The following is a 13,499-nucleotide window of genomic DNA, read 5'->3' as shown; positions in this document are numbered from 1 at the left end:
CATTAATATAATGGCATTGTTGTATAACACATGAATTAGAAATTGCTGATGAATAATAGATTATACCAGCTGAACCAAAGGCCTTCCAGGAGCACTTTTTGCACATTTCATTTTAAAACAACTAAAATGACATCATTCCTAGAACAGCTTGATTTGTTCCGTGTATCTAAAATAATAAAAATACAACAAAGGGACTCTTTAGAGTGGGGACGTTTTCAGACAATAGTCACGAGACTGAAGAGAGGCCCATTGTGATCAAAATTGCACTTTGCATATTGTTACTTCCTGTTCATTGACTTACATACCACCTAAAATCATGACAGCTTTCTGTTGTGAGAGGGAAAGGTTCTGTTTAAATTCAGAACCCAATGCTAACACTTTGAGGGGGTTCTGAAATAAGATTGCACGGCTGCCTGAGCTCAACAGTGTGCCGTTTGCAACTCTCTGAGACGTCTCGAGGTCCATTCTTGTTGGCTTTAGTCACAGGCTTTCAGTAGTAATGTTAACACACCCACCATCTTTAACGTAAGATTTCTTTGGTATAAGAAATGATATTGGTATTTTCTAGATCATAGAAACCAAATGTCATTTCTTTCTTTGGTGCATTTCAGATTAAAAAAAAAAAAGTTATTCCTTAAGGCTGTGATTCTCTTACTTCGAAACCGCCTCTCTCAGATTCTGAAAATAAAGCAGAATTGGCAGCCGTGGGGCTCACATCACAAGAACACAGATTTGACACCGCGTGTGTGTGCTCTTGTGAAACTACACCCCTCAGCTTGTGCTCTCGTTTGCTGTACACATGATCTAGCCTAGATCCGGGATATATGTTATAAACAAAAGGGTGTTACTGAAGGGTCTCCATTTTTTTCCTTATCTGTCAGTGGAGAAAATATTTTTCTTTTACCTTGGGACACATGTTTGCTGTGAACATTAAGTGGGAAAAATTTGAGGTGTATGAACTACATAATACGATACAGTATTGATCATCCAAAGTATTAACTTAATTAAAAAGCATCTAGGGGCACCTGGGTGACTCATGCAGTTAAACGTCCAACTCTTGATTTCAGCTCAGGTCATGATCTCACAGTTCAGTGACTTTGAGCCCCACGTTGGGCTCTGAGCTGACAGCACAGAGCCTGCTTGGGATTCTCTCTCTCCCTTTCTCTCTCTCTCTCTGCCCCTTCCCTACTCATGCTCTCTCTCTCTCTCAAAATAAATAAACATTAAAAAAAAAAAAAAAAAAACAGTAAAAAAAATCCTCTAAGGAGGGAGGGAGGAAAAATCCTAGTAATGCATGAAACTGGAAATTAGGAGACTAAGAAGTCTCAGCCTTACCTGTAATGAGTTGAGAAGGCTTGGGCAGGTCACTTGCCTTTCTGTTACTCATATGAGGGCTTATGTCATCTCCAAAATTTCTCTGTATGAAAACCTAGGGCCGTGCTGGAAAAACAGAGGGGAAAATGGAAGAAGGAAGCTTCATGAGTCCAGAAACATTTGGCTAGAATTGTTTTCCTCCCTTGACATGAGATCCTCAAACATGCTTTCTGATGGTTTGGGCCGTGGCTTCTATGTAATAAGCCACCCACTGAATGAGCACAGAGGAAGTAATGACTTACAAGCTGAGGAATCCTTTCTCTGTAGGCTGATAGCCCGGGTCAGGTGGTATAAGAGAAAGAACCAGGAACTTAACTCTGTCTCCAGTAATTGCTGTTCACAGTCTGGAGACAGGTTCTTTCCATAAAGCTTTTAAATTAAGCAAAGGAGAGGCCCCGAGGCTTCTCTCTAGATTATTCCTATTTGCATGTCTCCTCCTGTGCCCCAGATCTCTGGCATGTCTCCAAGAGGCTTCTTTTGCACTGGGTGTGAATTAAATGTTGCAGTTTGGGGTTGGGAAAGACATCCCTCTTGAGAATTTCTAAAATCATCCTCAGGATTCCAGTCTTGCCTTTACTTAATAATTTAAACCTGGAGACCTGCCAATCCCTGACATTATAATAGGGATTCACCAAATTTATCTTTGTTTTTATATATCAGGATGAATTTGTTTTCCCAGGCCCCTTCCTCAACTTACCTACATCTCCTCATTTCTCAGACCTTTTCTCCTCCCCTCTTTCTCATCCAAAAAGATAGGTGAATTTGAGGAGGGAGGGGAACTTGAGAAGGAGGTGGGGTTTACCTCAGAGATTACTCTTACTGCTTACTTTATACATTATCATATACTGAATTTGATACACAATGTATAATTTTTATTATCTGTTAACATTCAGGGTTTGGGTTGTTTGTTTGTTTGTTTTTACATCATAACTACATGACTTTCAATGACCATGAAGTGTTAAAGGATATCTTCTATGTCTTTTTAAAGTTCATATGTTTCTTCATGTGAATCCTACCTATTTTAACTAACATGACTTTTTCCCTTCAAAACCTCAAAGGAAAATAAAATTTCAAATGGGAAAGCTCATTGTTTGATCTATCTCATAAGTTATGTACATATAAATTTACCTCCCCAATTTTTTATACGGGCTCTCAAACACACGAGTCTCCTTTTCCTCTCTAATAAATGTAATTGGTCATTGTTAGCTTGTTTGGCTTTTCTCGGATAGAGGACCTTACAGACCTTGGAACCTTTCTTTCTGTACTGTCCCTTAGGGTCCGAGAGCATAGGTGCACACTGTGCAGACGTGTGGGCTGACTGTATGTGGCTGCCTGCACGTCGCCTGGGCAGTGCTATACCCGTACGTGGGAGTATAGCACACAGACAGTGTGGTTGGCCCAAGAGGTGTACTTACTTGGCTCCACAAAGTTAACGTGTTACTGTGTTTTAGAATCTAATTTAAATTTCTGGTTTAATATTTCTTGCAACTTGCACTGTAGGGACAAGCACTCACCCACAAGTCAAGAAACCTGGGCTATAGTTAGTTGTGTCTTCATGACCACCTGGGTGACCTTGACCAACAAGTTTTCTCCAGAAATAAAATGGCCTCTGGGGCCGTTTCCACTTCGAAACCTCCTGTTTCTCTGCTGTGCAGCCGAGGTAGCGTGCTGAGGAGGAACTTGCCGGCAGAAGGCTCTGTGGTTCCAGGTCATCTGAGGGCTTGTGCTTTGATCCCAGGAACCTTTTTGCCCACGTGATACCTGTATTGCTGCACTTGAAGCCTGGAGATAAATCCTGGGAGAGGGACCTCATCAATGATTGCAGGCTGGCCTCTCCCGTCAGCTCTGTGCTGTCTGATTTCAGATGCCTGGGACAGATGAGCCCCAAGATTCGTGTGGCCCCGAGGAACCCAAGGGAAACCTGGAAAGTCCCAAGCAGGGCAGCAGTAAGATGAAACTCAAGAGTCGCCTTTCAGGTAAGCGGAACTCTGCCTGGTATAGCCTGTCAGCTTCCAGCCTCAGGAGTGGGAAGATCAAGTCATTAACAGAATGAGCTCTTTTTGTCCCCTTATACCCTCAAAATTGTTTTTCCTTTAGGTAGTACATGCCCCAAGCATAAAACCGCATTCAGCCCGGCTGCCCACGTGAATATTTTTACTTGAGTCATAATGAAGTGACTGTCAAGTTTGTGAATCTCTGTTTGTCTCTGCTTAAACTTGATCATTTACTTCCACAGGACTTCAGGTGACCCATTCGCTGTGGCGTATTCCTACTGGCCTATCTTCTGGGCACATGTCCCTCTCCCCAAGCCTTTGGTCCACCAGAACAAGGGGCAGTGAGCTATTTACTATGAAATCTACATCTCAACTACGCAGGTGGAAAAATGGGATAGGAGTTGAAGCTTTTGGGAACAAGTAGATTTCCCGTTTCCTGGGTATAGCCTCATAGTAGCTGGCCTAGGCCTTGAGAGGAAAAGTCAGTGTCGAAAGCAGAGGCCATGTGCAGAGACCCGTTATGACCCGTGCGTCCTAGGCACTGTCTCCTTGATGGGCTCTTTTTCCTATTAAAAAAAAAACTAAAGGGGCGCTGGCGTGGCTCAGTCAGTTCAGCGCCCAGCTCTTGATTTCAGTTCAGGTCATGATCTTGTGGTTTGTGAGTTCGAGCCCCATATGGGGCTCTGCACCAACAGTGCAGAGGCTGCCTGGGATTCTCTCTCTCTCCCTCTGTCTCTGCCTCTCACCCGCTCTCACACATGTCCTTCCTCTCTCCCTCTCTCCCTCCCTCCCTCTCTCTCTCTCTCTCTCTTAAAATAAATAAATAAAATTTTTAAAAATTATTAAAAACACTAAAAATTATGTTTTATGGCTGCGAAGATTCAAGCTGGATTCATTATTCTCTCTCCATTACTATTCTTATAATTAAAGCTTTTTTGTGGGCCCTCAGCACTGTTTCTGCTGGCCTGTTGGAGAAGCCAGTCCTGGCTGCCCACCTGTGAAAGACATCTCATATGACCTTGGGCTGGTTATCTAAAGCCCCTGAACCTCCACTCCCTCACCTGAAAAAAAGGAGATAATCTGACTTTGAAAGGTTGAGCACATTAGGAAACAAACAAAACACATCAAAGTAGCCGTACAAGAAATGTCAGTCCCTTCCTGCCACACAGATCGGTGGCGAGGGGTGGTGTCTGTGCCTGACAGCCAGGAGCACCGCCCCCCAACACTGCCTGGCCCTCTGCTGAGTTATTCTCAAGTAAAGCAACCAGTATAGGGCCACAAAATACATCCGTTTGTCTTTAAAAACCCGAGTAACAAAGTGAATTAGTTTGTATTTGTAACTCATAATCATTAAGCAGTATACACCTGAACAGGGGGTTGTGACAAAACAATGTACTCTGGCCAGAGGCTGGTAAGTCGTAGGACAGATGTGGTGCCCAAGGTCCCCGTGTGGAGAGGACAACCAAGCCCCCCTGCAGCCCCCGAGGTACGACTAAGAGAAATACATTTACCTTCTGTGTGCTGGGCTCCTGGGAGTCACGGGGGCATAGCAGACAGAGATCTTTAGGGCAGCTGTCATAGCAGAGTTAATCAACACCTTAGTAACAGTTCTCAGGGGGGCCACAGAGCTCTGGAGAAAAGTCAGGGACCTTGGAAACCCGTACAGTCACATTCCTCGCTTTATGGATGAGACCGGAGAAGCTAAGGGAATCCCAAAGGTCACCCGGTGCCAGCAAAAAGATCTGCCTCCCAGACAGTTCTCCTTTCCACCCCTTGGCTTCCTGAGACTCTTGAAGAGAATCCTCCTCCCCAGTCTGGGGCTTTCTAGATACAGATGTGGGGAGGGTGATGTAGCTGGGGACCTTTCAAATCATAAATCTCTAACACTGTTTATACTATTAATTTAGAACAAGCAGTACATTCAGCTGAGTAGTAAATCCAGGGCTGGCTACTGTTTGCCACAAATGGATGTCACCCTCCCTTCCTTTCCTTCCCAGACATCTGCGGCCATAATAAGGAACTATGTATAACATGCACGAAGTCAGGGAGAAGTCAGTGTTCAGTTCCCAGCTCTGCCTCAGTTCCTCAGTCCCTCAGGCTATGTGGCCTGAGACCGATGACTTGAATTCTCTGAGTCTCTCTTTCTTCATGAAAGAGAGAATCCTCATGTGTAAAATGAGGATTCTAAATTACTTTTATTCTAGGAATCAGTGTACCGTCTCAGTTGAAAGATGGAGAGAATGAATGTGGCATGGCCACTCCCGAATATGGTAGCAATAGCCCACATGATAGCTGCCACTGTTGTCACGTTGCCGTCATTAACATCAATTCATCATCGTTGTCTCCTCTTTCCCTCTCAACAGAGGAAGATGGTTGAGGAGGGTCAGACAAGAATATTCTCGAGAACTTGAAGGCCATGATAAGGCTCGAACGAGAGTGTTTCTGGGTTGTGGCACTTAGGGGAGGCATCCAGAGGACACAAGATAAAGGAGGGCCAGTATCTTGGCAAGATTTGACAGAACCAAAGAGGAAGAAAACAACGGTGTAGACTAGGGAGAAAATGCATGAGAAATGTTTAGGGGCAATGGGGGAAAATTGGTTAGAGAAGTTTTTGGCAACTGTTTTTCCTCCTCAGCCATCTGAAAGATCCAGTAACTCAACAGGAACAATGATTGAAACCAGCAGAACTTGTCAGAGAGATTAGGGGTAAGGAGCCCCTCAGGGTGGGAGCCGATGGCGGCAAAGTGAGGTAAAATATCAAGCGATATTTATAGGCTCCCCGGTTTTGGAAAGGATGCGGGAGGAGGACAAATCTGCTCCTTTGAGAATCAGCAGGCTGAAGCAAAGAATTCGTGTAGCAGGGTAGTGGGAGATAAGGCTGGAAAAGCAATTTGAGATCTATGAAAGAGGCTTACGAGTCTTCATTCAGTGCTGTGAAATATGGTTCAGTCTAAAGACATTTGAATACAGGAGATTTTAATGCGATCAACTGCTAATTTGTCCTGTAAACTTGGATGTTTACTTTGTATTTTCTAACAGTGAGTCACTCTGGTATTTACGTATCAGTATATTATCTACAGACACTACCGTATGTGGTTTCTCTTCTGTTGAGGCAAGTGCCTCCCTGTTGACTCAGAAGGCACTTTCTTCTAATAAATCTTTTTCAGATGAGTAAGCTTGCCAAGATGGATTAATCTGGCCATGAATTAGTAAGTCATGAATTATTAAGGAGATTCTATAAAGAAGTTCCAGCCATTTTCACTAAGATTTTTGCCTAGCTTGGCTCCAAAATGACTAAAGCCATTTTATGGAACATTTTTCCTGATATTCTAACCTGAATTTTCCTTACTTCATACTTCCTTTTTTGCCAGCAGGGTTCCCTTTTCATTTTGGTATTTTTGATTTATCCACATTAATCCCTTAGGTTTGTGATCTTTTTAAATGGAAATTTCTCTTTGATTGCAAAGGAGTTTCAGGTGTTTGAAAATCTGTATCACAAAGTTAATATGTAGCTTTTGAAAAACCAAGCTTTTAGTGATGTTCCTGTTAATATAACTGTATCCTCACTCTTCCAACTTTTCATCACTATTAAAAACTCAATATATTATTTTTAAAAGGCTACAGAATCATCTTTTTTATTCCATGAAAAACTTTCTGAGAAATGTTTAGGTAAATTGAATTTTAGGTCATCAAATGAAACATTACATAGTCTAGGAGAACTTAATATTACAAAGAATCTGTATGTGTATATAGCTATACACACACATATGTATATATACATATAGAATGTATAATGTAGACACTGTAGTATGATTATAGCCATATTCAATGTAATTAAGCCATCATTTAAGATTAAAGTCCCTTAAATTATCTTATTTTTAAAAAGCATATAATATAAACTAGGTATTGATAAAGGTTTCTTTAAAAATTACTGTAAAAATTTCTTGGGGCCCCCGGGTGCCTCAGTTAAGCTTCAGACTCTTGGTTTGGGCTCAGGTCATGATCTCACAGTTTGTGGGTTCGAGCCCCGCATTGGGCTCTGTGCTGGTGCATGGAGCCTGCTTTGGATTTTTTCTCTCCCTCTCTCTCTGTCCCTCCCCTACCTGTGTTCACTTGCTCTCTCTCAAAATAAATAAACATTAAAAAAAAATTTTTTTTCTTAAGACACAAAAGCTCTAAGCATAAGGGGAAAAATTGATATACAATATTAAAATTACGAATTTTTGCATCATAAAATACCATTAAGAGTGAAAAGGCAAGGAAGTCACAAAGATGGAAAAAGATTTACAGAACATAGATCCCATGAAGGACTCATATTCAAAATATGTTAACAATAAAAAAATAAAAACTTCTATACATCAACAACAAAAAGACAGAAACCCGATAAATAAACAAAAGACTTGAACAGGCACTTTACAACTTAATAAAAATAAAAATAAAAATAAAAATAAAAAAACAGCCACTCTGCAAATTTACAAAAGTAAAACAGCCAATAAATATTTGAAAGAAACTCAGTCTCATTGGTCATCAGTGAAATGTAAATTAAAAACCACAATGAGGGGCGCCTGGGTGGCTCAGTCGGTTGAGCTTCCGACTTCAGCTCAGGTCATGATCTCGCAGCTTGTGAGTTCGAGCCCCACGTCGGGCTCTGTGCTGACAGCTCAGAGCCTGGAGCCTGTTTCAGATTCGGTGTCTCCCTCTCTCTCTGTCCCAACCCACTCGCATTCTGTCTCTGTCTCTCTCAAAAATAAATAAACATTAAAAAAAAAAAACAGTGAGGGGCACCTGCCTGGCTCAGTTGCTGGAATGTGTGACTTTTGACTCTTGACCTCAGGGTTGTGGGTTCAAGCCCCACATCAGGTGTAGCAATTACTTGAAAATAAAATGTTAAATAAAAAACAAACTTGAAGTGGCATTACAATATCCACCACAGTGGCTAAAATTAAACTGGCACTACCAAGTGTGACAAGGACGTGGGGAAACTTGGACTCACACATGAATGTTACAACGTTGGTAAAGGTGAATGTGTACCAGTAGCTCAGCAACTTCGCTCCTAGGTCTGCACCCCACAGATAGGACTTTTATAAGAGTGTTTCATAATAGTATATTCTAAATCTTGGGTCAGCAAACCACCATCCACAGCTACATGTGTATGGACCACAAGCTAGAAATGCTTTCTGCATCTTCAGTGGGTTGTGTTAAAAAAAAAAAAACATTTAAAGATTATGCAGCAGAGGCCACCCATGGCCCATAGAGCCTAAAACATGTACTATCTGGCCTTTACAAAAGAAAAACGAAAAAGAAAATGTTGACCCTTGTTCTAGATCTAAAACTGGAAATAAATCAAATGTTTATCAACAACAGAATGCATAGCCAAATTGTGGCATGTTTATACAATGAAATAGTATGCAGAAATGGGATGAACAAACTATTAGCAACAACCAATGTTTCACAAACAGATGCTAAGAGTAAGGAGCCAGATATAAAAAAAGTATTTATTGGGGCGCCTGGGTGGCTCAGTCGGTTAGACGTCCGACTTCGGCCCAGGTCACGATCTCACGGTCCGTGAGTTCGAGCCCCGCGTCAGGCTCTGGGCTGATGGCTCAGAGCCTGGAGCCTGCTTCTGATTCTGTGTCTCCCTCTCTCTCTGCCCCTCCCCCGTTCATGCTCTGTCTCACTCTGTCTCAAAAATAAATAATCGTTAAAAAAAAATTTAAAAAAAAGAAAAAAAGTATTTATCATTTGTGTTCATCTATATAAAGTTTGAAAAGGCAAAAGTAATCTATGATATTAGAAGTCATGATAATGGTTACCCTGGGTGAAGGGTGGTTAGTGGTGCAAAAATGGCTTTTGGGTTCTGATCGTATTCTATTCCTTGGTCTGGGTGTTGGTTTTTAGAACATTTACTTTGTGAAATTTCTTGAAACCATACACTTATATGATTTGTGCATATTTCTGTAAATTGTTACTCTTTAATAAAAAGGTTATTTAAAAAGTCATTAAGTGAAAAAAACCACCTGCCACAAGAATGGAACTATGCCAACCACAGAATAATGTTCCTCCATCACTAGAAAACCACCTATACTGATGGCATTTTCACTATCATTTATTGCCATATCGACCCTGGCTACATCTTACTTGGATGAAACATACATTTTCCCATATCCCGTCTGGTCCCTTCAAAAACTGGCACATTCTTCACAATATGGCATTAATGGCCTCAACATACACCCAGCTTAGGCAGAGCTTATTGGTAGAAAGCAATGAGCTCAGTGCTTTAAAAGTATGAGACACCAGGCCTTATGAAAACCATGAAGTGTGGACATAAATGCAACAAGTTTATGCATATGATGCTCTGATAAGATTCTTTAAATCTCGTATCAAACCATGTTTTTCCCCGTTTTTTCAAGGGGGTGTACACCGTCTAGAGTCTGTTGAAGAATATAATGAATTGATGGTACGAAATGGGGACCTGCGGGCCAGAATGTTGGAGGTCTCCCGAGATGGCAGAAAGCACTCTCTTCCCCAGCTGCTGGACTCTACTGGAACATCACAGGTAGGACAATACCATAGAACCTTTTGTTTTCTCATACAAAGTTGCCCAGTTAGGGATGTAAGAGCATGTTTCCACCCCTGGGTCTCTAGGCTTTCAAATATTTACTCTTTCAGAGACCAACAGGAATAGCCGTGTTATGAAGAACTTCCCATCTGTGTGGGCAGGGGTATTTGGGACTAAAGATGTAGCACGGAGAGCGAGGTCTATCCATGGAGGTTAGAAGGAAGTCAGCCTAGTATTCGGCACAGTAGAGAAAAATAATCCCTTGTTGGATCTCGACATCTTGCTCCCCTTCCTACTGTGTGTTTTGGAACTGAGAGCTGCTTTCAACTGCCAGGAGACAGTGGCGCCTCACGGTCTGTGGTCAACCACCATCGCTTGTTTAGTGGGTGCGTCAGGTGTCAGCATAACCACCGGCTGGGTAGGTGGGTGGGTGTTGGGTCGTATGAGAGAGAGAGAGGGAGTGCATGTGCGTGCCTATACTGTGTCTGGGATTTTACCTGTTACACAGTAATGACTCAAACAGGCAAGGTCAGTGGGGCTGCAGATAGGGGTGAAGTAGGTGGTGATGTTAATATTCCAAGGCCTGCCTCATAAGAGTTCAGAGCTCCATAATTCCTCACAGAGGCTCTTCCTCAATTACATCATCCTCAACACAGTCAAAAGGGGAGACAGCTCCTAACCAAGTTGAAGGCAGGCTCAGTCTCTGGGAAACTTGTGGAGCGTTCTTTGAGTCCTGGCATCATCAGCCAGAGAAGCCATTGGCATCTTGCCTACAACAAAGCAGAGGTGGAGGGTAGCAGCAATGACATCCATAAGCTCATGTAGACTCACAGATGGTAAAGTCGTAAAGGACGTGTAACTGGTCATCTGGGTTGGGTCATTACTTTTGGTGTATCATCACCATTTTATTGACAGGCCAATGAATCTCAAAGAGATTGAATATTTTGCTCAAAGTGATATGCCAGAATCACTATAAAGAAAGTTTTACCTACCCAGTAAAATAGTAAGTGCCCACGTTCCATAGGCAGTTGCTGATCAGGTTATTTTGTGTGGAATCTACCCAAAGACAACTTGAGTTGGGACATGGAGAAAAAGCAGAGCAAAAAACTTGCATGGGTCCTGGTTAAAACTCCTCCAAACCCTTGACTAGAGACGAGCCTATGGCCTGCTCAGAATGATCCAACTGGGCCGGCAGAGTCAGGGGGTGGATCAGAAAGTTGTAGGAGAGCCACATTGTGGGCTATTTTAGTTTAGTGTGGAAAGTGAGAGAGGGTTTCCTGCCATCAGAGCCAAGGATGTCTAGCACTGAGGTGGCGATTTCTTAACTGACCTGCTGAGAAACCTGACCATATTTATTATTTAAAGCCCAGAAATACTTATTTGTAACCAGGCCTCCGGAAAGCACAGGCTAGTGAAGATTTTAAAGGAAAGACTTTTTCCCCTTTTCAAACTGTCCTTTTTCTTGTCTTTTTTTCTGCCCTTTTCTTTTTCTCCCAGGATTCACCCTTCAAAATTTTCCCTGTTCTCTCTCCCTCCCCTACAAAGCATTGTCTAGAGTAGAGCTACTCAATACAGCTTCCTGCAGTGATAGAAATGTTTTATGTCTCTACTATCCACTGTGGTAGCCACGTGTGTCTACGGAGCACATGAAAAGTAGCAAGTGACACTAAGGCGTGTATTTTTTATTTTAATCTCTATTTAAATATAGACCATGACAGGTGACTTAGTGGCTGCCATATTGGACAGCAGAGGTCTAAAAAATGCAATGGGATCCCTGAAACACATCAGGAGAGCAATGAAGCACGCAGACCTCTGGTTCCCATGGGCTCCCAGAAGGGGGATGGAAGGAGGTGCTGCTGGAGATTGGTGGTGAGAGAGTATTCCCTTCTAAGTCCACACATGAACCTCCATATTTGAGGGTTGAAAACCCATAGGCTATGTCTGCCTATCTCCATGATGGTTTCAGTAAAAGGGTAGTAACCTTGCCAAGCCAACATTTTTTAAATGAATCAGAGTCTGGGAAGCCAACATCGCTGGCAGATATTTTGTAAAACTGCAAAAATATAATTGTTCTAAGCTGCCAGGAATACAAAAATATCATTAGCAGACATCTCCTTTCTACCTTTGAATGTAGAATATACTAATTAAGGATAGCAACTATTTTCTGATGTCTCTTTTCTCATATTAAGCCCAAAGTTATTTTTTTTTCCTTTTTTGCTTATGCTGGAATATCTGTCTCATTTAAGAAATTTATTATTCTAAGAAGAATAGCAAGGAGCTAAATTGTAGAAGATTTTAGCCCTACATTTTCTTTATCTCTCGTTCATGTTATAAATAGTGTACCCTGCTTCCACACACGTACATGTGGGTGATGGACAGGAGAGGGATTGAGATTCAAGCTCTTGCGTGCCATAAAGGGGAAGGTGTGGCTTCTGGGAAAGAATTTTATTTTCCAAACATGAGGGATTAGAACCGAAGCTGCTGCATTTCTCACCAGGGTGTTTTGTACAGAATAATAGTTGTCAGGATTTACGGTTTGGGTGTTATAAGAAACAAGGGCTTGCTAAGTTTTTGGTTGAGTGAATTAAGCTTAAAATGGCAAGATACTTTCTAACCATGATTGTGAACTTGGCGTGGGGGTAAGGGATGGCTTCCAGGGAGAACCCGGCCACAGGATGGCCCTCCTACATCTCTGAGGCCTTTTGGCTTCTGGTTCCTCACTCCATTCCAGAAAGCAAGAAGAGTCGGATCTGTGGGGTACAAAGAGCAGCACTGAGTGCCAACAGCCGCCATGCAGCTCTTCATGTGCAGTTGAAGGCACGGCAACCTACTGCAGCCAGGGCTGTTCCTCCAGTGTTGTTGATAATAAACTTCCTTTAAGCTGCTGGACCAGAGGTGGAGCAGGGAGAAATGTCTGTGTCACCCAAAAGACAACTGAGGTTTTCAAAACCTGAATATATTTTTATGCCAGAGGCCACAGGAGGATAAATGAGACTGTCCCTGACCTTGCCATGTGCTGACTTCTAGGAATACCAGATTGTAAAGAAGTCCACCCGCTCCCTAAGCACCACTCAGGTGGAATCTCCTTGGAGACTCATTCGGCCATCGGTCATCTCCATCATTGGCCTATACAAAGAAAAAGGCAAGGTGAGCTCCCTTCTGCAGTTTTGTCCTCCAAGTGAATGTTAGTATATATTTCTTTTTTTTTTTTTTTAACGTTTGTTTATTTTGAGAGAGAGAGAAAGAGAGTTTGTGTGCAGGGGAGGGGCAGAGAGAGAGAATTCCAGGCAGGCTCTGTGCTGTCAGCACAGAGCCCAACACAGAGCTCAATTTCACGAACTGTGAGATCATGACCTGAGACGAAATCAAGAGTCGGACATTTAACCGACTGAGCCACCCAGTCGCCCCTGTTAGCGTGTATTTCTTAAATGGTGAATTTTGTTGTTGTTTTTACATGAAATAAAAATTAAAAGGTATAAAGAGGAATAGATTAAGTGGCCTTTATGTAGATTTGAGTGGCTTCCTTTGCTCCTTTCCTGTGGGATTTGACATGATCATGCCCTTTTGTCCTT

The 13,499-nt window shown here is 42.3% G+C and overlaps 1 protein-coding gene across 5 annotated transcripts in view; it reads left to right on the top strand.

The window, feature by feature from the left end:
* PDZD2 (PDZ domain containing 2) overlaps positions 1-13,499 on the top strand; it is a 139,316-nt gene that overhangs the window by 85,080 nt on the left and 40,737 nt on the right. For 4 of the 5 annotated variants that reach the window (XM_042952595.1, XM_042952588.1, XM_042952602.1 and 1 more), the window contains 3 exons: positions 3,239-3,350; positions 9,779-9,924; positions 12,955-13,074. In XM_042952595.1, coding sequence (XP_042808529.1) covers positions 3,239-3,350; positions 9,779-9,924; positions 12,955-13,074 — 378 coding nt within the window. Of the gene's footprint in view, positions 1-3,238; positions 3,351-4,819; positions 4,855-6,003; positions 6,075-9,778; positions 9,925-12,954; positions 13,075-13,499 lie in introns of those variants that run through there. The other variant, XM_042952620.1, reaches the window with a different exon arrangement.

Source organism: Panthera leo, chromosome A1 (assembly GCF_018350215.1).
Source record: "Panthera leo isolate Ple1 chromosome A1, P.leo_Ple1_pat1.1, whole genome shotgun sequence".
Lineage (NCBI taxonomy): Eukaryota > Metazoa > Chordata > Mammalia > Carnivora > Felidae > Panthera > Panthera leo.
This window is presented reverse-complemented; position numbering and strand designations above follow the sequence as displayed.